Source organism: Dermacentor andersoni, chromosome 10 (genome assembly GCF_023375885.2).
Source record: "Dermacentor andersoni chromosome 10, qqDerAnde1_hic_scaffold, whole genome shotgun sequence".
Classification (NCBI taxonomy): Eukaryota; Metazoa; Arthropoda; class Arachnida; order Ixodida; family Ixodidae; genus Dermacentor; species Dermacentor andersoni.
The window spans coordinates 64286694-64312592 of NC_092823.1; the positions used below are offsets into that span (position 1 = coordinate 64286694).

Consider the following 25899-nt stretch of genomic DNA (forward strand, 5'->3'; position numbering starts at 1 on the left):
TGTTGCATGATTTCAATGGCTGCAGCCGAAAAACTGTTGGGAAGTTAAACTGTTTCATGTAATCCGCGCCCTGTAAATCTCCAACGCCTATTGCGCACTGCTCAGCCCTGTACAACCAAACATCCATAAAACTTCCGTCTTTTGCTTTAAAACAATCCTGTTCCTACACATGTGTCAAGTAAGTTCAGCTGTCTAAACATAGCTGCCCATTGGTCCCAAACAAGACTATAACGTGCAGACAGTGTTTTCATTTTCACAGCTGTCTACTGCATTAATGCTCTATTCACATTCACAACAGCTTTGTTTGCATTTAGCATTCACATTTAAGTGTGTGCGCCTGTGTTCTGCCAGTCTTCATAGGCCATCACTGCTCATTTATAGCAAAACCTTTATGCACTACACCTGCATTTAACTTAACTGTAGGCAAATGAATTTGAGTTGTCAAGTCGTCATTTCACTCTCAACCAACAATCTGCTAGTCCGAGTGTTAGTTTCAATAATTGGAGCAGCTGCTATGGAAAATGCAACGATTCCAGTTTTAATTCCACAACTATGGTGAATTTTTCATCAACTGTGGAGTCTACACAAGTTTTCCTTGTACAGACTATCACAAAAAAAGTAAGGCCAGTCAGCCATTGTCAACAATTGGTCACTGACCTTAACTTTTATACAGTAGGGTGTACCTTCGCACTGATTTCCAGTTTTGAAGTTTCCAAAGATTTAGTAAAATTCTATTTTATACCGTTTTCTTTTACACTATCACACTATTATACACTGAAATTTTAACTTTCTGTACTGTAGCACCGTACAATATGTATTATTTTATTCACTCTGTGCTGTAATTGTGTATCTGCATTATTGCCAGCCATCATTTAAACAGATGCTCAAAGCTTTCAGGGCTGATATTTCCACTTTCCTTAAGCCCTTGCCTTCCCCAAGGTTTTTCCGGGTTAAATAAAGCATGGTTGAAGTGGGTGCCAACATTCCCCTTTAGGAAACTTTTAGGGAATGGCGCCTCAGCGCATTGCTGGTGCAAATGCACGTCACCTAGTCTAACAAGCAGTCACTGAAATAATTGAAACAGTGCACAAGAAGTCACGCATGAGCAAGAGAATTGCAGTGCTAGTTGTGGAAGGAGATACGCTATCTCCAGGTCATAGTCTCGTTTGGGACCAATGGGCAACTATGTTTATACATAGCATCTCTCAAATGGTTGCCGAAATAGAGCGTGGCCTCATTCTCTTGTGCTCCACGCTTTGGTGCTCTTTTCACAGGAGAATAAGGTGGGACAATGATGACGACATTGGGGACCTGGCAGGCCGATTTGATGTCATCATATCTGCTGACTGGTATGTATCACCCTCTGATGTTGCTAATGATGTACTATAATGATATTTAGTTATGCGGGGTGGTTTTCTTTATTGGAAACACACTTTAAGCACTCGCCTATGGTAATAACCTACTTCTGTAACATCAGCCAAAATCACTTGAAGAGATGGACGTTACTTGCATGGCTAATTAAAATCATGGTTATGCACTTAAGGGCACAAGTTCCTATTGCAAAATTAAAATACATAGTTAGGAAGGCCTGTTCATTTAGCAGAAGTTCTGGGATTAGAACAAGTTTTGAGATATACATCCTCAAGGGAGCACATGACCCTGTCAGGAGGCCAGTAACGTCCTTTTGTGCATTTATTGTGTATACAGTGCATTTTTCAACTGCTCTGTATTTTTCCACAGCAATGATAATGTTCACTTGAACATCGGTGCATTTCATCATAGAATTTGAGGACGTGTTGCTTGAAACTGAGGTTAAGCACTGGATCTTTCTTTCATAGGTTCAACTTAATTACTTCTCAGCTTTAACCCTGTATTCAGAAATGCATCTTAATTTGGAGCCCATGCTTGACTTGATTTGAATGATGCCTGTCATCAAAGCACCAAAGAAACGCAATGAGTGCCTTTGGCGCGTTCGCACCAGGCGTCATTTATATCAAGTCAAGCATGAGCTTCAAGTTAAGTTGCATTTCTGAATACGGAGGTAATTTTGCACTTCGGACTTGTGCACTACGGTGAACAATTAAAGATTAATTAGCAAAAGAAAAATTATTAGCTAACATCATACTGAGATTTGTTCTACAAGTAGCATCAACATCACTGTGAGATTACTGTCCGTGTGTTGTCACATAACTGTGTTGTCATGATGTCACCAGAGCATTTATGCAAGTACAATTATGACATTAACGGGGACAAGGCATCAGTTATTAGAAAAGAAGGAAACATTACAAAGAGGCTGTTGCTCGAATTATTAATAATAGAATTAGAACTGCCCATTAACCTTCATACAATTTTTACAACCATCTACATTGTGAGGAGGGCTTGCCATAAGCCAAAGAGTGGTGTTCATCCATCACAAGCTGATGGCGCAAGATCCATTAACTCTTTCTGTACCATGAGGAAAATGGTCGTTATCTTGTTGGTCAACCTAGATTTTTTTTTCCTGAAGAAATTATTGCACTGAAAGCTTTATGCAATACATGAAAGCAAAGCATAATAAATCTGCCTTTCAGGCACACAGCTTTTATTAACAAGAATTATGTGATAAAAAAATTTAAATTGCCAAAAACAAGATTATGTAATCAAATTGAACAAAGCGTGTAAGCATGTGCTTGTATCTAAAAAGAAAGAAATGCAAAAGCTTTTTCGAAATATACAAATTTTTCATTATCAAGTAGCCAGTATATGCGAATAAACTGAAAATGTTTTCTTGAACATTGCTTGCACTACGAAAAAAAAAGAAAAGAAGACTGGAATCCCTACAGTTGGGCGTGCCATGCAGCAAAGCACCTCCTCGATGTGAAACACAGGGGAACGTTGCATGTCTTGCACTAAAACTCTTGTTTTGTGCTACGTTTTGCTGTAATAACATTTTCGATGCAAAAGCATCAAGTGGTCCTTTGAGCGAAAAAGCCTCGCGTCTGCCGTCTGTAGCAGCGGAACAGCACCTAAGCTCCCATTGCCGATTGGCAACGACGCCACGTCACGAGCGCACCTCGGCGGAGTCAGTGAAAGAGAACACCTGCTGTCGCAGCAGTGCTCCAGGTGTTGCATGAGGGGAGAAGGCATTGCCGTGATGCGTCAGCCTCGCACTCCCTCTCGCGAGCCTGCGTTGTCGGTGTGTTGTCCGTGCGTTCCTTGTCCACGCAAGCTCTCGCCTGCATCCTAACTGCACCTCGGTAAGGCCAAATCAAAACGTGCCAAGCGTCTCAACACGCTCGCTTGCCCGCGAGGAGTTCAGTACTCGAAGGACCACTCAGCAGCGTTTGATTGGATGTTAATGCTTTCGCATGCGCAACTCATAAGAAGTGCTTAGGCGTCCTCGGATATTCTGCAGTTTCAGTGCGTCTCCGTGTTGACTGCCTAGAGCTGAATGGCTTCAGTTGGTGGAGGACTTGAACTTGTGGCGCATCTTCAAGTTTCGGCTTAATTTCCGCCGTCGTCGTCGTCGCTCTCAGAATCAAAGTCGAATGAAAAGGAACCATCCTCTGGCTCACTGCTGCTCGATCTGTCAATAACATCGGCTGCAGATGCAGCGAAATCGCAAGATCTGTGATGTTTCGGAGTATGCATGCCCCATGCCGAAACAATCGTTTTCACTTTCAACTTGAATGAGCACACACGCATCTATGATGCCTGTTCAAAAATCATCACCAAGCGAGAAAAACACAAACAACATTTAAAAAAAACTAAATGTTTGTTCTAATATACATCAGATGGTGCAGCGTGTCAGTGAACGACACCAAAGGTCTCGAAAATGGCATTCAAAACCCTCGTTACTGGGCTGATGATGCCCAATGGGTGAGGTAGAGAAAGAGTGAAGGGGTTGGAGAATTTTGCACTTTTTGCTTCTTCGTTCCCACAAGAATTTTGCAACAAGGCTACATTTTCTGGTAAAATCATCTTTTAAATTTGAAGGAGTAATAATGCAGGTCATCATGCACAATTCACGGGTGCCCAAAAGCACTAATTGCCCAGTGGTCAGGTTTAAGAGCATGTTTCTTGTGTCAGAGTCTCTGCGTGTACACATGTGTGGGCCTGTACATGTGTTGGAGTTGACTGGCACAACAGCTCAGGCCAAGACACTCTAATAAGATATGTGATAAATCTTATCAGCAAATTTCTCCTGCTATTCTGTGTTATATGTCTCTTAAAATTTTGTTTAGATAACCTGTTGATTATCGTTGAGTAGCTGGACTGTGTGTAACAGAATGGAATGCTGATAAATATTTTTGAATTGTCACCTTTTTCTTTTCGCTATATGTTTACATGATATTAATATGTGTAGAATGATTAGAGGAGTACCGCAATTTGTACAGGTGGCATATAAAAAATGTACAGACCATGGGATCTGAGTAAAAGCTGAATATTTCTGGAGTCCGGGAGCACAGCCTAGTATTCGGGGTTCTACCCTGCACTGTGAATATGCGAACAACAATGCAATACGTAGACTCTCGCATACTGCTCAGGAATTTAATGCTTTCCGAGATGTAGCTGTCCGTAAACTTTTGAGACCAACTGTGCCCTTAGCTGGGGGGGGGGAGTCATCTTGCACCATAACTCCGCGTGCTGAGCAATAAGTGACCTGTTTTTTAGTCTGTATAGCATTACTTCTTTATTTAAAAAAAAAGAAATATTTAACCCATTCCTAGTGATGACAGCTTTTCCAGATTTCTAGTACTGGGTTTCATGAAGTGTAGCTGGTTACCTTCAGCCTTTTGCAATTCTTGCTGTTTTGTGTGAACGCACGGGCCAAAGTATGTTTTAAAATCAGAAAATAGGCCGTCCTGATTTGTTCATTCCGTTTACCTACAGCTCCAGGCCATTGCATCTACCTCTTCGTTACCGTGTATGCTGACATAGCTGGGTACCCAGCAGGATGCTGTCTCAATGCCTGAATATTTTATGAAGCTCAGTGGGCTATAACTGCATCACGGGACATCACAGTAGCCCTCGTGTAACATGAATTTCGTGTCTTTTTCAGCCTGTTCTTTGACGAGGGTCGTCAGCCGCTTGTCAATACGATCTGGAAGCTTTTAGGAGACAAGGTAAGGTGCACTCATATCACCAAAGCTGCACAGGCAGCTAAAATGATAAATAACGTTTTTTTTTTTTTTTTTTTGTATGTGTGCTGCTCTTGTTTGTTTTGTTCTGTTCTCACTTAAGAAATGGCTGTTATCACACTAGTTCTGCAGAGCAAGCAAAGTACAAGAGAAATGTTTGTGAGATTTATTTTTGGTCTTTTCACATGCGTAGTCAGGATCAGCTGCTTTAACAGTCCTAATACGCTAAAGAGTTATAATTACACTAACAATTCAGACAAAGACTTGTGCTGGAGTTACTCCGTCACCAGAAACCGTTAGTCTAGCTGCTCACACGACCACTATTTAATGTTGACGTTGTAGGTTTGCACATGTCGAAGTTCAGGAGCACAAGAACCTCATACACAATATAACACCTCGATATAACAAAATCAGTAAAATTGGCACTTCGTCATACTGAAATCTCGTTTTATTGAAATCCAGCCTGTTTGCAAATAATTCTGCAAATAAATGTAGTCGCCAACAAGTTTTTCTTACACGGAAGGAGCTGCAAAGCTTCCCAAATTATCAGGCAATCGTAGAAAACAAATTTGGATGAGAGCAATATTTCATTTCGTCGAAATTGTGAGTTGCCAACCAAAGATACGGCTTCATGCTGCGCCGACGATATTGACACGTGTACTTGTCTTTCTTAGCGACACATTTCACCGCCTAACAAATGTTATCACATAGTGCAGGATGCGCTTGCATGTGTCGGAAGTTTCTGAAATGTTATCGATGGTTCCATCCACTGTCTGTTGTCGCCGAACCTTGTGTAATCTGATTGCATGTATGCACGACGCGAATGGCGTAGAACTTTGTGGAAGGCATGCGGGTCCCAGCGATTACTCTGGAACATTCGACGACTGATCTATAAAAGCCAACGCGCTTGACCCACTGATCAGATTTTCGACGATCACCGAGTGTGTTCGCCGCTACCGTTTTTCTTTGAGTGTAGCCTGTTTTTGAGGGCACAAGTTTGCCCAATAAAACGCTCGTTTCGTTAATCACAGTTTTGATGCCTTCTTAACCGTCACTACCACGTGACAATATCTTTGCATTGGGGGCATAAGGCAAAGCCTGTGAAAGCCTGTGCCCCCGTCACTGATGAGCTCCAAGAGTCGTGCATGTGCTTCAGCTGTGCTGACAGCCATGCTGTAGAAGGATCGACATTTGGGCCAGTTGGTACTGGTTGAACATCTTGAACATCTGTCCTGTGTGTTCCTGCCTTCTGTCTTCGTCTTACTGCGCTGCTGCCCCTTCAAGATGACAGCCATGCACAGCCTCACGGCTGGTTGGAGAAGACGTGTGCACTCACATGGCCCCCCTATCCTAGCACATACTTCATTGCGTTGCCGCAGACTTGAGCAGCCCAGCTATCAACACTGTTAGTAAGCTGAAACTGAAAAGAGAAAGTGTAAAAAAAAATTAAATGTGCTTTTTTTTTTAAGGGACACTAAAGACAAGCACTAAATCAGCCTAGAATGACAAAAAAATTTTCAAAACTCTCATTTTTATTTATTTCGCAGTAAGAGGTTTACTAGTACTGCAAGAGACAATAATAGCCAAACTTCCTTTTCTTTTTTAACATTTTTTAACACCCATTCAGGTGCGTTGGTGTGACATCACATATTTCCAAGGTTATTTTTTTGTTACTTTTTCTTTTTTGCAATTGGGCTGCTTGTGACATAGTAAACATTCTAGAAACTTGACAAGTCCGCAGTTTTTTTTTTAGAGTACAGTGTTAAATTAATTGATTAATTAATGAGCTAAATTATGTGGGTTTACATGTCAAAACCATGATCTCATTATGAGGCACGCCATAGTGGGGGACTCCACAGATTCGGACCACCCGGGGTTCTTTAGCATGCACCTAAATCTAAGTACTAGGGTGTTTTCACATAGAATACAGTGTTGTTCATTTTTACCAAACTGTTAACTAGGCCCTAACAAACACTTTGTAACATGTTTGGCATGAAGTTTAGTGTTTGACGGAAGCCCGTCTGGTCGGGATGAAACATGGTTAAAAGGTAAAAAACCCGGGGCACTTCGCCGACCAAATAAAGACTTAAAAGAAAACAAGACGTTGCGGCTCCCACACGGGAGCCTTGTTCACAGGTAAAATAAACGAAAGTGCTCGAGCAGCGCGCATACACTGACGGCAGATTGCCATCGCTCCTGTTCAGAGTGTGTGGCGTAGTCTGGATCATGAGGGACTCAAGATAAAGGCGTCGAGATAGCCCTTTTTCCCTGGCGAGACACGTGCCTTCCCCCAGTCGATTGCATGGCCGCTTGAAGTGGCATGCTCAGCCAAGGCACTGGATTTCACATTTTCTTTTTTGACGTCATAATTGTGCTGTTTAAGACGCCTTTCAAAGTCACCAGTTTCGCCAATGTACACGTAGTCGCAATCCGCGCATGGGACAACGTACACAACACCTGGGAATTTCTCTTTTGGTAATTTGTCCTTAACATTGACGAGTGATTGCCGTAGTTTCTGGTTAGGAATGTGTGCCACTTGAACATTGTATGAACGCAGAATACGGCTTAGAGCTTCACTCGTGGACGGGATATAGGGTATTCCGGCGCGCTTTTGACTAGAGGCAGCATGGGGTAACTGCCAACGTGCCATTTGTCGTTCGACAGCATTCAAGAAAGAGCACGGGTAACCACAGGCTGATAGTTCCCGCCGTACCACGCTTACGTCGGCTGCGTAGTCTTCTGGCCTCGTGCAGATTTTCTCCGCGCGTCGTAGGAGCGTCGAAACCACTGCCCTTTTGTGAGAAGCAGGTTGCAAGGAGGCAAAGTGCAAGTAGCGTCCTGTGTGAGTTGGCTTTCTGTAAACTGCGAACGACAAAGTAGGCCCCTTTCTTTCAATCAGCATATCAAGGAACGGAAGCTTGCCGTCGACTTCCTCTTCTACCGTGAACTGGATCGCTGCTTCCGTGCTGTTCAGGTGTGAAGTGAACGACTGAACTGCTTCTTTATGAATGATGCAGAAACAGTCGTCCACATAGCGAAAGAATGCCTTCGGAGCAGGGCTGAACGAAGCGAGTGCTCGACTTTCAAGTGCTTCCATTGTCAAGTTAGCGGCGGTTACCGATATGGAAGCTCCCATAGCCGTTCCGTGGACCTGTTTGTAGAAACACTCTTGGAACGTAAAGTACGTATTTGACAAACAGAACTGTAACAGCCGAGCCAGGTCCGGTGCATCAAAGGGCTATCTCGACGCCTTTATCTTGAGTCCCTCATGATCCAGACTACGCCACACACTCTGAACAGGAGCGATGGCAATCTGCCGTCAGTGTATGCGCGCTGCCTGCGTCACGTGTTCTAGACTATTTAAGAGAGCTGCTCGAGCACTTTCGTTTATTTTACCTGTGAACAAGGCTCCCGTGTGGGAACCGAAACGTCTTGTTTTCTTTTAAGTCTTTATTTCGTCGGCAAAGTGCCCCGGGTTTTTTACCTTTTAACCATGTTTGGCATCCACGGCACTGCAAAGGTGCTGCAAGAAGTGTAAAATTATGATTACCTGCCGTGGTTGCTCATTGGCTATGGTGTTAGGCTGCTGAGCACGAGGTCGCGGGATCGAATCCCGGCCACGGCGGCCGCACTTCGATGGGGGCGAAATGCAAACACACCCGTGTACTTAGATTTAGGTGCACGTTAAAGAACCCCAGGTGGTTGAAATTTCCGGAGTCCCCCACTATGGCATGCCTCATAATCAGAAAGTGGTTTTGGCACGTAAAACCCCATAATTTAAAATTATGATTCTGAAACGCAGGGCCTCGCTGTGATCCTGGCACCGACTCGGGGACGAACGTTCCAGCACTTCGTGGAGCTTGCGCAGTCACGGTTCTATGTCGAAATACTGATGGCCTACGACACCTGCGTCTGGGAGCTACATGCCCGGGTGAGTGTTGTGGCGAATGCTTGCATTGTTTAGCCTAATAATACTCTATGGTTCAGCTTACTGGTTTATCTTAGAAGCAACACATAACAACTAAGGAGCTGCTCACCCTCGCTCACCCTGTGTACATGTTTAAATAAGAGCGTATAATGAATGCCAATCATGTTAATAATCAAATAAATTAGGCCGCAGCTGGTTTGCCACTTTGCAGCATGGCAAAGTTGTACTACGCACATCTCATCTGGAGCATTTCGGAACAAGTGTTTTAATTTTTTTTTTACTGGTACTTCATCTAAATACTTACAGTTCCTAATTCTCACTAATGTTCACTGATCACATGACGGTAACGAGTATTGTAGCTGCCCATGCCTTGTATAGAAAACAGTTGACTAATACGCACGCTGAAAATTTCAGGATGGCAACATCAGGAGAGCTGCGTGTTATATCGCTATCACAAGTACTGATGTTATCGAGCCTGATTCTGGTCGAGTTTGCCACTCGCAATTGGTTGCTTTGCAAAAGCTCATGGAGAGGAGCCATTGTGTCTCGCAAATTTTAGTTGTCTTCTGTTTGAATTACTTTAAAGGAATGCGTGCGACATGGTTATTACTGAAGTGTAATGTGCTGCATGTGTAATGCGGTACTAACTTATGGGAGCGAAACTTGGAACATGACAAAGAGACCTGCGAATAAACCAAGTGCTGCGCCTCCAGTGATGGAAGAAAAATTATGGGAGTAACACTGAAAGGAAGCTTTACCTCAAAGCCAACTCGAATTTTGTCTATTCAAGTACATTTAAAACACATGAATTCCCCTCATCGGAAAACTGGGGAACCGATTTGAGTGAAACTCACTGCATTTGAGAGAGAAACCATTCTACCGACTGTAGGGAAACAAATTTTGATTAAGACATTGGAGGCAATGTGACAAAAAGACGGCTTCACTCATGTTATCTAGGCTTGACAAAAATGGCGGAACATGTGTACTTCACTTACTGGAGGTCATACAGAAAGGGGATAAAAAGTTCCGATGGATAATTTACAGAAATGAAGTTTTCAGAGCATCATTCTCTGTTTTTATTGAACAACCCTTGTACGTGCAAACGGAGAAACAACATACATAGTTGCTCGTAGTTGCCACGTGTCTCACAAATTGCTATTATTGACTATGAAATGCTCATAAGAACTGCCAAGTCTCATATGCCATCACCCCTTGATGGAGAAGCTGGATCAGTTCTGAAACATCGGGTGATGATTAAAATGTGGTTGGAGTTATCCCCTTTTTTCTTCAGCTAAAGACCAGTGGCATTCTTGTTTTCTTGCATTTCTGCTAGAACAGGAATCTGTGAACTGGTGAGCAGTGCTTTAAAAGTGATGAATAATGCTGGATGACATGAGACAGACCACGTGGCAACAGACAGTTGAGCAGCAGCTTTGTTGGGCTACATTACACAGGAATGGTTTTCTTAAATTACAGCGTGATGGTTCGAAAAGTTGCTTAGGAAGTTTTGCCTGATCAAAATCCTGTACCACAAATGGCTAAAGCAGTGAATTTGAAAAAAAAAAAAACAAAAAAAACTGGGGATTAAATGTAGTTTCTACACAACATGATCTGCCTCTTCTTACAAATGCAGCCAAACCGTTTTTTTCTTTTTCTGCTTCTGTTTTTATCACATGAATGAATGAATGAATGAATGAATGAATGAATGAATGAATGTTTATTTTGACAGAAAGAAATACAAAGAATCTCTGTCAAAGAGGCTGACAAAAAGACACGAATGCCTGACTTAATGTGCATCTTTGGTATAATTAAACTTAGCACCAGAACAGACTGAAAATATTTCTTTAACGAGTTTTGTGTTTATTGTTTATTTAACGAGTTTTATTATTATAAAGTAAAACTCGTTACGTAACAAAATACTAGCCCTCCCATCAAGCACTGGCACATCTGGCTTTCAGCAATTATGTTAACACATTTGTTATGTAAGAGCCAATTCAACAGCAAATCTTAATCAGCTGGTGTCGAAAGGCATTTGCTACACAGTTTAAGCATAATTTTTTCTAGCTTTTTTTATGACGAAGTGCTGTCATTGCGGTGTCTCAAGAGGATTACGTTGTTTACTGCGTTGCAGTTCTGTAAAAAAATTTTTAGATATGGTTGATGCAGAGCACTAGTTGAAATTTCGCTTAGTGGACTTCAAGCAGACACACAAAAATATTTGGTCCATTCAAGGAAGTTCCAGGTACAGTTTCAGTAAAAGCTTTACTAGCACAAATGGTAACATTGTTTTCTTCTCACTCCACACATTAATTTGAACATTCTTGATTCTCAATTCTTTTAAAACACTAGTAAAAACAGAGAATATGTAAGCCATGAGGCAAGTATTCTGCATTCCATGCTTTATTCGTGTTTACTGATAGGATCGGGATTCTGTCGATCAATCCTACCTAATTAGACGTTCAGCATTCTCATTTCAGCCACTTGGTTTTTGTTCTTTTTTATGTCACACCAGCCATTGTCTCTTTGATAGCCCATAGATAACGTGCATTGCTGTTCTGGTCAGAAACTGTAGTGTCTGCAGTAAGCCCTTAAAGAAAATACCTTGATTTTAATCAGGGCCATCATTGTTTGTTTTCAGTATCAGCAGGAAAGACCAGACATCTATGATGCCAACCTCCACTATCCACAGATGCTCATCCTTCGCAAGATACTTACGGGATGAGGTAAGCTATTCATCTCCAGCAGTCATTGTGGTGCTTAAACCGCACTGTACATTGAAGGTACACCAAATGCAAATATTGAGTCAAAGGGATAAAGATAAAAGTTATATATATATAAAAGTTATAAGATAAAAGCATCCGACATATCACCTGCATCGAAAACTGTGCTTTCATAATCGAGCGCAGTCATAAGAAGCAAGGGACGACCCATTGAAATACATTACTGCTGTCCTGGGGTCTTGCCATGAGTTTTAACTAGTCAATGAGTTGAATTAACTCAAGTCAATTGAAGTCTGATGTATCAAGTGTTGCACAAGTGGGACCACTAAGTGTGCATAACCCGTCATGCTAAACCGCTCGTATTTCACACAGAGGTACCATTTTGCATAATATTTAGTCTAATACTGCCATGTTTACAGGCATTACTTAACCAGTTCCATTAAGGATAAATCTGTAGTGTAAAGTCACATGCAGCGACACCACTCATGATATTTAAATTCCGCTGTAATGGGATATGGCACCATCTGTAATGGCTACAGTTGCAGCCAGTTTTCCCCATAGCTTTATGATTTAGTGGCATCACTGCAGACAACCCTCACTTTAGGTTTATCAGAGGCGAGAACTAGTAAGCAATGCCTGCAAAGGTGGTATTAAACTAAACTTCTGGGATACAGCACCACTGGTGGCGTGCTCCATGGTGGAATGTGCAATTTTTACCCCCAGGCTTTGCAGTAGAATCATTTGTCCTTTGGGACCTTCTATCTTGCAGTATCTTGCAGAGTTAATGGAGAATACCTTAGTAACTTGCAATTCGCTAATGATATTGCCTTGCTTAGTAACTCAGGGGACCAACTGCAATGCATGCTCACTGACCTGGAGAGGCAAAGCAGAAGGGTGGGTCTAAAGATTGATCTGCAGAAAAGTAAATTAACCTTTAACAGTGTAGGAAGAGAACAGCAGTTTACGATTGGTAGCGAGGCACTGGAAGTGGTAAGGGAATACATCTACTTAGGGCAGGTAGTGACCGCGGATCCGGATCATGAGACTGAAATAATCAGAACAATAAGAATGGGCTGGAGTGCATTTGGCAGGCATTCTCAGATCATGAACAGCAGATTGCCATTATCCCTCAAGAGAAAAGTTTATAACAGCTGTGTCTTACCAGTACTCACGTATGGGGCAGAAACCTGGAGGCTTACGAAAAGGGTTCTACTTAAATTGAGGACGACGCAACGAGCTATGGAAAGAATGATAGGTGTAACGTTAAGGGATAAGAAAAGGGCAGATTGGGTGAGGGAACAAACGCGAGTTAATGATATCTTAGTTCAAATCAAGAAAAAGAAATGGGCGTGGGCAGGACACGTAATGAGGAGGGAAGATAACCGATGGTCATTGAGTTACGGAATGGATTCCAAGGGAAGGGAAGCGTAGCAGGGGGCAGCAGAAAGTTAGGTGGGCAGATGAGATTAAGAAGTTTGCAGGGACGACATGGCCACAATTAGTACATGACCGGGGTAGTTGGAGAAGTATGGGAAGAGGCCTTTGCCCTGCAGTGGGCGTAACCAGGCTGATGATGATATTGCAGTCTCACTGCAGCTAGTTTCTTGTGAAGACTCTTGTAAATGAAACATGGCATGTCATGTAGTCCTTTTACATAAATAAAATTTGCAAATAGACATGATTTTGTTTTGCATGCACTATCGTCCACTTTCAAAGAAAACAGCGAACTCATAATTAATGTAACTGCAACAGTTCGCCAGCTTTGTGGAAAGAGTGGGCTGATAAAGCAAGTTCCACAGACCTGTCAGCATTAAAAAATTTCTCCCTGTCTTCTTGCCACATCCCAGTTGTAACTTATGGGGGAAGACAACTTGTTCTTTTTTTTAAGAGTGGTCCTTACTGTACAGCACACAAGCTACTGATCAAACACCATTGGTACTGGAGCAAGCATACGGCTCTTGTGCAGGGAGCGTTTGTTTTGACTTCTTGCTGAAAAGCACCTGGTCGCTCTCCTTTTTTTTTTGCATTTTTTAAGCTTTTGAAGCAAGAGTTGTCAAGTTTGGGAACATCTGCTAACCTCCTCGTACTCAATTATTGTGCTCAATCAGCTCCTCTCTGTAAGCAAGCTGGCATAGTTGTACGCATTGAGCTGATGCTGTAGCCTTTGCATGCTCTGTACAGTATTTGCAGTTGTCAATGAGGGCATTTGTACAGGCTGTGTGCAAATGTAAAACACTGTAGGAGGTCCCCCCTACAGCGTTCTCACTATGGGACCTCCTCCTGTAGCACACCATACCCACCTCTGTGTATGATTTATATCAGAATAAAATTCTATCAAATAGTGTGGTAGTAAAGTTAAGGACTTTGCTCAACATTTCACTTAGTGTGCATACTCCATGTTTCTACGTACTCAAACCTATCTAAATAAGAAGACAACACAATAAGTTTAAAAAAACAAGTAAAATATCAGAGTTGGTCTACATTCAACTGTGTGTTCCGAGTCAAAACAAGAAGGATTTCTCCTAATATCGCTGTACATACATTGTTGAAATGCTTGGATAAAAGCAACCTACTTCGGAAAAAAGGTGGTTTACTTGGTATTACTCAAACATAATATTCAAGACAACACACACTCTTGAGCATGTGGCGATATATGAAGCATCGTTAAAGCACCGTAGATGTTGGAGCGAAAAATTAGATAACCCAACAGAAGCTCCTGTGTCTTATCTGCCACATGTTATGTAGCTGAATTGCCCAAAGCACTTGTATTGCATTGTTTGACTTGGAAAATGCGAGGAGCACTGGAGGCCAGTTTCAGCGACACCACCTGTCGAAGTTTTATTCTTCCAAGTCTTCTCAATGTGGTTGAATATCAGTAAATCTGTCCAAGAAGTAAAAGTGAAGTCTTCGTTTCATACAATGTGTTGTTTTGATCAGAGCGAAGTTCCGACGGCGATGTTTAACGTCTTGAAAAAGCTGTCAGTCCAGTTGATCAATTTCCTTATAGCCTCGTAAGGAAACAATTACTATCCATTTAGGGATCTTGACAGCCTCTCACCTTTATGGAATTAGATTTTTCATAATATAGTATCTGCAGATGTACTTGTGTCCCAGCCGCATTTAATGGCATACAGTGTTTAAAAAAATTTACCATTATGGTAGGCTTTTTTTTTTCTTCCAAGAGAAAGAACCACAAAGGTTAAAGAACCCCATGTAGTTAAAATTCATCTGAAGCCCCTTCACTACGGTGTTCCTCATAAACTGCCATCCAGTTGCACAATATAAAACGACATTAACCTGAATTCGAGGCCTGTTCTTGAAGATTTCGTGGTTACCACATGCCTCTGTTGCTTGAAGGTGTAGCTGCGGCAGCGTTTAACAGACTGTTAAAAAAAGGAGAACCAAATTACGGGGTTCATCGTCCCAAGGCTACGCACAAGCTGTTAGGGATGCTGTAGTGTTGGGCTCTGAATTAATTTAGTCCACTCGAGGTTCTGTGATGTGTACCTAAATCAGAGTGCAGGAAAGTTCTTGCATCCCGTCCCCAGCAGGATGCGACCACTGTGGCCGGGATTCGAACTGACAACTTCGCGTTCGCCAGTGGAACACTGCAGCGTCTGAGTCACTGTAACGAATGCGTAATGAATTCAGAAGGAGAACACTTTGCTCGATCTGGTACTGTAGCTCCAGTACACACTTTATGCATAACAAGAACCGTTTTGTCCTTTTTTTGTGTGTGTGACAAATAATTTAGTTCGTGCAATGGTTTTTCATTGCAGCATTATTTTGGTGCAATCACTGAAGAAACTCAAGGAAAAAAAGCGAAAAAAAAAGAAAAAAAAAGTGCGAACGTACTCATCACTAGTCCTGACCAGACGTCCGCCACCGACCGCCGCCATCTTGGAAAAAGACTTCAGGACCAAATGTTGTACAGAAAAAAAGAACTTAAGGAACAACCGCATGCTGCGTGTTTTATGTATAAAAAAAAAAGAAATATGTGTGTGTATGTGCAATGTGTTTGTTGTTCAAGTGTTTCATGGTTTCGCCACCAAACGTTTTAAAAAAGATCTATCATCATCTCATGTAGCGAAGTGTTTTAACGAGAGCAATCTATTGACAAGGAACCTGACCTAACATAAATGTTGTACATAACAGTTATTTTCGGGAGAGAGAAGATATCATTACGGGGCGAGGCCCCATAGCGCATTTAATCCTGCCGTCTCACAATCTTTGCCAGATGTCTACCGATATTGTCATCTCGCATGAAACAAGGTGTTCACAGAAATAAATTATTGAAGAGAAATCATTGTATTTATTAAAGCCAAATAAAGGTTATTATTTTGAAGAATCAATGCCTTCCATGGTGTCGACTTTCTTCTGCAGTAACTAAAGGGGGCAGCAGGCAAGCTCTGCCTGACTCTGTGCATAACTGAGCATCCAAGTTGCATCCCCTAATGTACAAATTCAAATTGGCCTCATATTGGAACTCCGTCTCAAATGATGATGCTTTCTAAGGGCAGCCCCGTTGAAATGGGGCAGCAAGTCGTCTAGCCTGCTTGAGTCACTCAAGCTTTACTATATATATAGCAATGCAGCACTTTGACTATCTCTCCTTGATCTCTTCTTTTTTTTATTTATAATAGCTTGTATCTCTATAATGTACAGTCACAGACACCTATGCCCGTAACGACTCCGTTTCTATCTTTATCTTATTTTTTTTTTATTTGGAGAATACTGCAGGCCTTGTAGGGGCCCATGCAGGAGGGGCATTGGTACAAAAAGAAGGGTCAACTAAGATGTGCTGGAATGTACAAAAGGAACAATGGCGTAGGTACGTAACAAACTAGAAACAATAGCTATACAGTAAATGAGACTTCCAGGTACAACAGGAACTGTGAAAAAAAAACGACAAGGACACGTCGCTGGGAGAGCAAAGGTAAGAAAGCAGGAGAAATGGAACTGTCAAATGCAGCATGCTCAACAGTCTACACGTTCGTTACACTCCGTGCTAGTAAGAAGTGATAAGGGTGACGCATTCCACTCAGTTATTAAGCCCAGAAACAAGGAATACTTATAAGTGTTTGTCTTAGCAATGTACGGGTTTAATGACTCATCGTGATGCTGACAGTCAGCCCTGTGAGGGGTTGGATGTATTGCCAAGGATTAAGTGATAGCTGCTTATTCTTAAGCAGAAAGAGAAACTTTAGCCTTTGAATTTTCCTGTGAAACCAGTGTTTAAATACAGTGTTCAATCGTGAAGTTCATCAGGGTGTCGTATGATATTTGTGGAATATAAAACGGACAATGTGTCGCTGAATTTTTTTCAAAGGCATGAATGTTTTGTTTCGTGCACTGGTCCCAGATAATCGCTGCATATTCAAGTCTAGGCCTAATAGAGCAGTAAACCAAAGTGTTACTTTCCTGCACTGCCTTCTTTGTGTCCGAGTAGGCAAAGCTCTCAACGAAAAGGAACATGTAGCAGAAATGTGATTATTCCAGCTAAGGTCACTAGTTATAACAACACCAACATATATTCCTCAATTTCAGATCAGGGTTCACATGCAAGATCATAAGTTAACATTAAAGGATGTTTTTCTTACTTATATACATGTAAAGCGTTTTGTTAGTATTGATCTCGTTCCTGCTTTTTTTTTTCTCCACTAATATGAGTATTTACAAGACCTCATAGTAGGAGACAGTTCAATTTCACAGTCCGAATCCTCTCGCACCACCTGGTGCCTCTCAGATTAGCTATGTGGCAGATGGATTTAGTTCAACACATTAAGGAGAAATATGCATTTTTTGCATATTAAATCAGACAAATATGCATCAATGAAAAAAGCCATGTAACACTTTGTGCACTGTTTCCCCGCACACCTACCTTTGTGGTTCCGCTGGTGCTTATACGGTGGAAAATACGCTTCCTTCTCAGCTTCAGACGGGTTCTGGCGAAGCACCAATAAGCGACTTGCCCACTGTTCGCTTTGTCATTAGTGCTCACACTGTACGTGTTTGTAGCCGTTGTGCATTGCGACGTCATCAGATAGAAGCGAGCTCGACGCATGTTTTGTATTTCTTGTTTTATCCCGATAGTAATTACATCGACACTCAGGTAAATTTTCTCTGTCGTCTTCGCCGTGATGTTCCGTATGAAGTCGAAAAAAGACGTATGAATGAGCGACTCATACACTGTGGGTGCGAGAGAAAGCACGTAACAGTGAGCCAATGCGGATGGCAGCTTGATGGGAATTGTCTTCCCATGCGCTCAATATTTGGGTTAGTTCGAGTTCACGTGACCAAATGCGCACGCGTCAACTCCTCTATCCCCGCCGTAGCTGCTTACGCAGCCCGTGTGCTTTATCTAATTGCTGGTAATCATTGATTGGTGCAACAATAAAGGCCAAACAGGAATGGCTACTAACTTCATGCACGCTGTCTTCCCGCATCCCTAGTATTGCAGAGCGCATAGTTGACAGGGATAACGGGAGATTGCTGACAGAGGCCGTCCTGTAGTGGGCATAAAGATATGCAGATGATGAGGATGAATCTGATTTTAGGAGTCTCTGTGAATCGCACCGCTGTACAAGCCATTCGCCCCCGCTGCAAGCGTTCTACATAATGCCAGCGTTGGGACAGCGAGTGTTCATGGTCATCCAGTGCGATATTCGCAGGTTTGCATGGTTCGTGCATTGCACTGTTCTTGTACTTTTTATCAGTAAGTGAAGGCTTACTACAATTTATATGGCCGATATAACAAGCATATAGACTTGCGTAAGGGCAGCACTTTTTTGTCGCAATTTCGACGAACCTTGCATGTGACCGAGCCGTTTGATCTAATTTTTCCAACTATAAGTATGATATCCACCACAAACTGCCACAATCGTCTCCTCTTGCTATCTAGTAGCAACATGCAAAAGTGCACTGCGCGCTATATTTCACTGTTGAGTTCGATCGGAATCAACACATCGAACGCAATTGCTTCTTGGTTAGATATTTTAAAAAATATTGGCAGTCAAGTTAGGGGAGCGACCCTTACACAGCTGCAGCCCTTACACGGATTTTTATGGCAAGAATCTTCTTTCGTGTAATTTTCTTATACTTCGCTACCAGTAATGCTGCCTCGCCTTTCCAACAAAACTGTAGCTTTTTTCTTTTTTTGAGTCCGAGTACAAGAGCTGCTATGCACGAGTGCTATTCATTCCGACTTCGAGCGAGTCTGGTTTGGCCTCATTTTCGGTTACAGAGTGAATTATATACACTTTTATGACCTCTGCATGCATGTTTCCATCCCTAATATATGTTGTAAATAACTGAAAGTGTTTTTTTTTTTTTTTTTTCGCGAGTCATTAGCATTGCCTGCTGGAAAGAGAAGCAATATTGAGACACACATCATTCACACGCATTTCACACGGCATTGATAAAAGACTGCCGAAGAGGTCTCTGAAGCCTGCAGGTTTTTTCAGGGTCACATAATCACGCAAGGCAATTTCAAGCACGGTAACATACAGCAACATATTCATTCTCTAGGCATAGGCTATCCATACCATTAGAAACAATTGTTAGTAGGCTACTTCCTTATATTTAAAGAAATATATATAAAAACTTTGACCTATGTATATGTTTAAATACACCTAGGTATTGTGTCTGTGCATGATGTTCACCGTGGAAATGTATTTAAAATGTTGAAATGAAAAAATACTGTTGCGGCAGTTGCCACTGGTGCTTCAATGCATGCTCTTGTCCTGTTGCCAGGATTTGCAGGAATAAAGTGAAAGTATGAATCAAACGCCATGCACATTCACGGCAACAATGATTCAGTAAGCATTTAGCCACAATAAAATTTTAAGTGAGAAGCCAGAGGCAAAAGAAACCTCAAATGATGTGGGTAAGAGAACTGTGGTAACGACACTTTAGGCAGTGAGTGGTAGGCTTCGGCGTTGCCAGTAGAACCGCGTTCTGACGTTCTGGAAAAAAGCTTGAGGAAAAAAAAATGCACTAACTGTGTAAAACGCATTAACTGCATGCCGGCATTTTCACGTGACACGACGGGCACCTACTGCTTTTGATAATGCACGCCTCGCACCCTTTTTTCTTCATGTGGGGATGTACGTAGTGGCCGGAAAACGTATCACGCAATCGCAATTTGGCATTTTACTGAACGCTGGTGCCGAAAGATTGTGTTTTTCTGGGAACGTATGAAGCGGTAAAAAAGGAAGTGTAACTGTATTGGGCGATTTTTTTTTTGTTCTTGATCGCAAATGTTGGTGCCGGGAAATCGTATCGTATCAACGTATTGTCTCGTATAAATCGTATAACTATAATCGTATAAATTAACGTATAAACGTACAATAAAACGTATATAAACGTATATAAATGTACAACATATAAATCGTATTGTATCAACGAGGTTCTACTTTAACCAACCTGAAGCCAACAAAAGCAGCAAGTAAATTTGACAGCCCCGAGCAGTGGCTGGCGGCGAATGCACTCACTGGCTTCGAGCAGGTCAGACCAATCTGGCATTTTGCATCAAGTAAAGAGCCCACATATTCCATTCACCATGCCAACAGTGTGGCAATTATAGTAGCACTTTATTTCTCAGTTGCATTCAGTGCTTCTTTGCAAAGCTACATCGAGGACGAGAACAGTTGTTTCACAACAGCGACCAATCGACCAGAGAAAAAAAAAGATAAAAAGACAACAGTCCTTCCTTTTACGGTGAAACTACACAGTCTCTATGAACAAATGTCCGCAAGGAGGAAATTTTGATGACGATGCCGCCGATGTCGCTACGGAAGTTGGCAAGGGGGAACGTTGGAGTCTAGGCATTCTACGCCCACTATGTACAAGTGCCTGTGTGAATAAATAAAAGCCAACACTGATGTGCTGCCCAGTAGGAATGCACGTTCATCCCGGAACCATTACCACAAAGAAATAAAAAAAATGGCAGTGAGCATGTGGCATTTACACCTCAACCTAAAACCATTTTTCAAAGCCCCAACAGTGACTACGAATGAACCCTAAAGTCCCTTTCGAACCCAGATGTGATGAACTTGATGAAAAAGTAATGAATGAGAACAAGACTGATGATGGGAGTAATAACTGCTGGTAAAAAAAGAAAAAGTGTCATGGATGGTGACGAGAGACGAACCTAATGCCCATCTTTAAGCGTACTCTCCAACAACGCCCAAACAACAATACTAGGCATGTAACAAGTGACAACATGACTTGAAATATGAAAATGTCACTACCCCCCCCAAAAAAAACGAAATCTAGCGACACGTTAAGCTCAACAGTAAAGCTAGCATGCAGACAGTTCCACATAACAGTAAATGTGAGGAAGCTGGCACGTAGCACAAAAACATTTGAGTGGTCGAAAAGTGGCCAAAAACATGGCGGGATTTGTCGATAATGTCTTGCCCTTGAATTTTGAAAGGTTCAGCATTTCAGAGCTCTTCAGTGCTGCTGGGGCAAAGATGGTTGTGCAGCAGAATGTGTCCTGCTTCGACGTCATGCGGCACGCAACACAGGCAGGAGATACCTGGGAGGCACTAGAAAAATGGTCGAAGCATTGCGGCCAAGCCAGCAGAACATACTTGACCAACAAACCGTAAAAGGCTTTACCACGTTGGCTGACGGTGATTACGTTGCGGAATGTCACTTTTTTCACGTCTCACAAACCACAGTACAGGTCCCACAGTAGTGATGCGTGTCGTTGTTGACGTCCTGCTGCACCGTGGGAAATGAAGTGCGAAGCTTTTGGCCCAATGTCCTAATGCTGAACACAGTCAAACACGCATGTCTTTGCAAACTCCCAAATGGTGTGTGAAGAACAGTAGAAGATCTGTCAAGTTGTACAGCACACACACACACACACACACACACACACACACACACACACACACACACACACACACACACACACACACATGCACACATTATAGCACACGGGGAGATGCCTCACCACACATTGGAGGGACAAATGAATCGCTTCTCTCTGCACTCCATGCTTTCCTTTAGAAGGCTGGATGATGCCTGGCCACAGAGCGACAAACAATCCAGCAACACCAGAGCTCTGCGTTACTCCTCTTGCTAGACGTCCGTTGCACCACAGTTGCGGAATAGACGATTGCACCGTGAGTTACAGCATACACTGTGCCGATACAGATTCTGGCCATGACTGCCTGCGGACACCACTAGTTCATCACCAAACTTCTGCAAGTCATCGCAAGTCAAATTTAAGCCTTCTTGACTGACCAGGTGGCGCCACAAACTAAGTTTTAGAAATGCAACCCTCGCTGCACCCCTGGGATATTTTTTTCTTCTGCAACTTTTGCCCAGTCTTTTCCACGTACTCGCATTCAATGTGAAATTTTCCATGGCCACCACCGCAAATTCATGATTGTTCACCGGCTGGTTTTGCTGAGTCTATCCAGCGTTTTGTCAAAAAGCTCCTCACTTGGTCAGCGTCAACTTACGCGCAGCCGTCGAGGCCTTCTTTTCGGGGGGCACTGGCGCTGCTGCTGGTGTGGTGGCCGTCAAGAACCTCGTTCCCGCCGGAAGCGCAATGGCCGACACTGCTGCCTGGCCATGGTGGGCTGCGCCAAGAACGACAGGAGACAGGGCAAGCACACAGTTGGACGGCGAGAAGATGGGAATCTGCGGCGAAGATGAGGACGACGCGGTTGTAGTGACCAGCGGCAACACCTCCGGCGACGACGAGGGGCCACGGACGAAGCAAGCATAGTAGTTAGACGTCAGCGGCGTTACCATTCCTGCTGCCGTTGTCGGCGGCAGCTTGAGGGCCGCGTCGTCTGCTGCTTCTGTAGCCGTTAAGCTTAGAACGAGACCCTGCTCGGCTCCTGGCGAAACTGGCGTAGTCGGAACGCTGTCGTATGTGAGCTTGCGGGCTGCGGCAGGGAGCGCCAGCGTCGTGATGACCTTTTCAGTGCCGCTGGCTCCCGACGGTGTCCTCTGGTCGTGCTCGATGACCCAGCGGAAAGTGGGAGTCAGGATGGTTGGCACTTCCGCTGCCGCCAGCATGGTTGCCTGCTGCGCCGGCATCTGCTGTACCGTCGTCTGTTGCGAAGCAGTCTGCTCAGTTGTCGTCTGCTGCGACACCGTCTGCCGAGTCGTCTGCAAGTGCTGTGGCTGCTGCTGATGCTGGGTGCCCGTACACTTGCTGCATAAAATAGGGTTCAAACTGTTAAATGCATGGATGAACTTCCTTAACCTGCACAAAAATGAATGTCACTTATAGGCTTTAAGACACTGCAAACTTTATCACAGTCTGGATCATCGGAAGAGTACTGTGGCCCCTCATAAGATGTGGAGCTTCAAGGGACCAGGGAAATAAGATCCGTTTAGCAGGAGTTCCATTTACCAAGAGATTGAGCTCAAGGGTGCACAAGATGCGCTTTTGAAAGGTGCAGATACTTCATTACCACCACCAGCATTGTACTACGAAGCTTCTTACAAAGTTTCTATTTGCCCGCAGCTGCTAACTAGAGCTAGCAGCACAAAAGATAAATACAAGAAAAACAGTCGTTTAGTTAAATAAAAGATTGCCATTTCAGTGAAGCATCCATTCTCGAAGTCATCAATAACTGACTTTTGTCTGCAATGCGAGTGATTGGGCGAGCGTTTCTGTGCACCTATCAGAAGCGCCAAGCAAATTCAAGCTCACCAAGATAGCCAAGATAAAGAAACCACAGTCAATGACCACGGTAGAGTCACATTAACCACGGGACCAACAAAAGCCAGCAAAAGCCACCTTGGGCAAAATGCAGAGAGCTGGCAAGAAAGCTCGTAAAGGAAAGGTGCAAATAATAACGATGCCTGTCACGATACTGCTAAGATTGGCCACTCAGTTTTGTTGTAGGTGATATTTTTAGTACTGTTTACCCGGAGTTAGAAAAAAAACTGTGGTTCCGTTCAACAAACTTCTTTTTTTTCCCCCATTGCCTTAATGCAGAACCAACCAATCACAATGCTGTTGTAACGTTTAAGCGACAATTCCATTTAAAAGGAAGCTTTAGCTCAGGTGCTCCTATCTAAATACATGTAAAAGGAGAATTCGTTTTTCTCGGCAGCCACAGCACCAAATTTGACGATGTTTGTTGCATTTAAAAGAAAAACTTAAAATCTAGTGACTGTTGGCTTCTAATTTTTGATTTAAATTGCCAATTTTTCATTGAAAATTGGCAAGAATCGAAAATTTTCACAAAATGAATCTATCAAGTTTACAACTCTGTAACTCAGCAAGGAAGAACGATATCACAATTCTGTGGATTGCATCTGATAGTACATCTAAAGCGAACAAAATTGATATGTTACACATGAATCTGAAAAAATTCAGTAACATAGAAACACAGCTTTTGCAGAACACTTGTACACGACGTGACAAAGTCACATAAGATAAAAATTGACACATCGAATTTGTCCGCTTTGAATGATCTAATGAACGCCATGTACAGAACCGCGATATCTGTTCTTGATGCAAAGCTAATAAATTACAAACTTCGTATCTATATTTTTCAAACTTGTGAATTCTTGAAAATTCTTTTAAGAAAAATCAGGCCATAAGTCGAAATTCCCCTTCCAAGAGTCAATAGAATTTAACTTTCTCTCTCAAATGCAACAAATTTTATTAAGATCGGTCAAGGGGTTATCTCAGAAAACGCTTTTGCGCTTTACGTGTACTTAAATAGGGCAGGTCAGAGTTGGGCCCGAGCTAAAGCTTCCTCTTAAGCGATTTCTGTTTTACCCAGTTTCTACTGTAGTGCAAAAAATTACTGGCTCTTTAAGGCAGCCGTATTTCACTTGCGCTAAACATCTAATAAAATAAAATAAAATAAATAAATAAATAATAAATGTATCACCCCATTTGGTGGCTTCAGGTGAGCTGTTCCCACAACAACTGTGTAGCTGGGGCAACTTTACCAAGAAAGGCGCCAAACTTCATATGTTGATTTATTCTTACCAAGTACAAGTACGTTCTTGAAACAAACTTAACCAGAAAAGCCAATGCAGGGAAGCCAGCTTTCAGAGAGAGCTTTTAATGCACAAGCCACGGCACAAGGGTGGCGCAGAAGCTCAACAGAGGATGGCATGCCAAGTTGCCGCCCATACAAATAAAATCTTGTCCTCGAATGTTGCGCAGTCAAAATAGTTTGCGATGCTCAAGTAAAATTAATTGCGATCGAGCCTGCGATGAAAAGCTATACATCATGACGCTGCACTTGCGATTGCGTGCTTTCCCTGTCACGCGATGCAGTTTCCCTGGGTGAAATTAGAGAGCTTTAGAAACACATAGCGCACCCGTGTTCGCGTGTACTGAAAGCACTGCCTTGTGTCCTTTACACACCTTTTGCATTCTTTTGTACGCCAATTGGCCTGCGTCCCCTAACTTCGGGTGTGCAAAACCTAAAGCTCCCTAACCTTTCAACTCTCATTCGCACTGACACTACTTACAGAGTCAAACAAGCAGTCTCTAGTGATATCTTCACAATCGCACATCTGCACGCTTACACATAACCTAACAACCAACCGGCTGCTCATAGCTAGCAGGCAGTTTTTGGCATACCTTAAGATAACAGGAAGCTTTAGAAATAGAATACCTGTAGTGAGGGGATGCAATTAACAGCGCATACAAAATAACACAAAGACAGTACAAAATAAACACTACAAGAGCAGTTAAGGTATGCTCAGCCAGCAAAAGATGCAGAAACGGAAGACTGGCAGCAACACTATCCTAGGCTCCAAGACATGATTTTTATTGTACTCTTCCACAGCTAATTACGCTTGCTATAAAAAAATCATAACTATGTTCATTCAAAATTCGAAGTTGTAAGGAACTTGCACAAAATAAAGCAGCCGAAATGAGCGAAAATACAGTAAGATCAGTGACATTAATTACACTGGTGTTGTTAGCATTGCAGTTTTGTCACCAAAATCTGGAAGGGACACATGTCCTTTGTTTTCTCTACCAATTAACGGCTTCCTTTTTTTTTTTTGCCAAGAAAATGCAGATAGAGCTTTCAAATATTACTCTACCAACCCAAGTGCGAATTAGGATGAAGCCAAAGCTGAAAATACAAACATGAGTATCACTTCTGTCTTCGTCTTAGTG

The 25899-nt window shown here is 42.6% G+C and overlaps 2 protein-coding genes across 4 annotated transcripts in view; one reads left to right on the top strand and one right to left on the bottom strand.

Moving 5' to 3' along the window:
• LOC126543870 (calmodulin-lysine N-methyltransferase) overlaps positions 1-16116 on the top strand; it is a 29912-nt gene extending 13796 nt beyond the window's left edge. Inside the window, exons 8-12 of the mRNA XM_050191001.3 lie at positions 1275-1349; positions 5042-5105; positions 8923-9051; positions 11687-11771; positions 15548-16116. Coding sequence (XP_050046958.1) covers positions 1275-1349; positions 5042-5105; positions 8923-9051; positions 11687-11770 — 352 coding nt within the window. The 3' untranslated portion in view covers position 11771; positions 15548-16116. The remainder of the gene's footprint in view (positions 1-1274; positions 1350-5041; positions 5106-8922; positions 9052-11686; positions 11772-15547) is intronic.
• A 4201-nt stretch (positions 16117-20317) lies between these two features.
• Positions 20318-25899, bottom strand: part of LOC126543869 (uncharacterized) — a 64455-nt gene continuing 58873 nt past the window's right edge. For all 3 annotated transcript variants that reach the window (XM_072284888.1, XM_055062413.2, XM_072284887.1), the window contains exon 15: positions 20318-22950. In XM_072284888.1, coding sequence (XP_072140989.1) covers positions 22224-22950 — 727 coding nt within the window. In that variant the 3' untranslated portion in view covers positions 20318-22223. The remainder of the gene's footprint in view (positions 22951-25899) is intronic.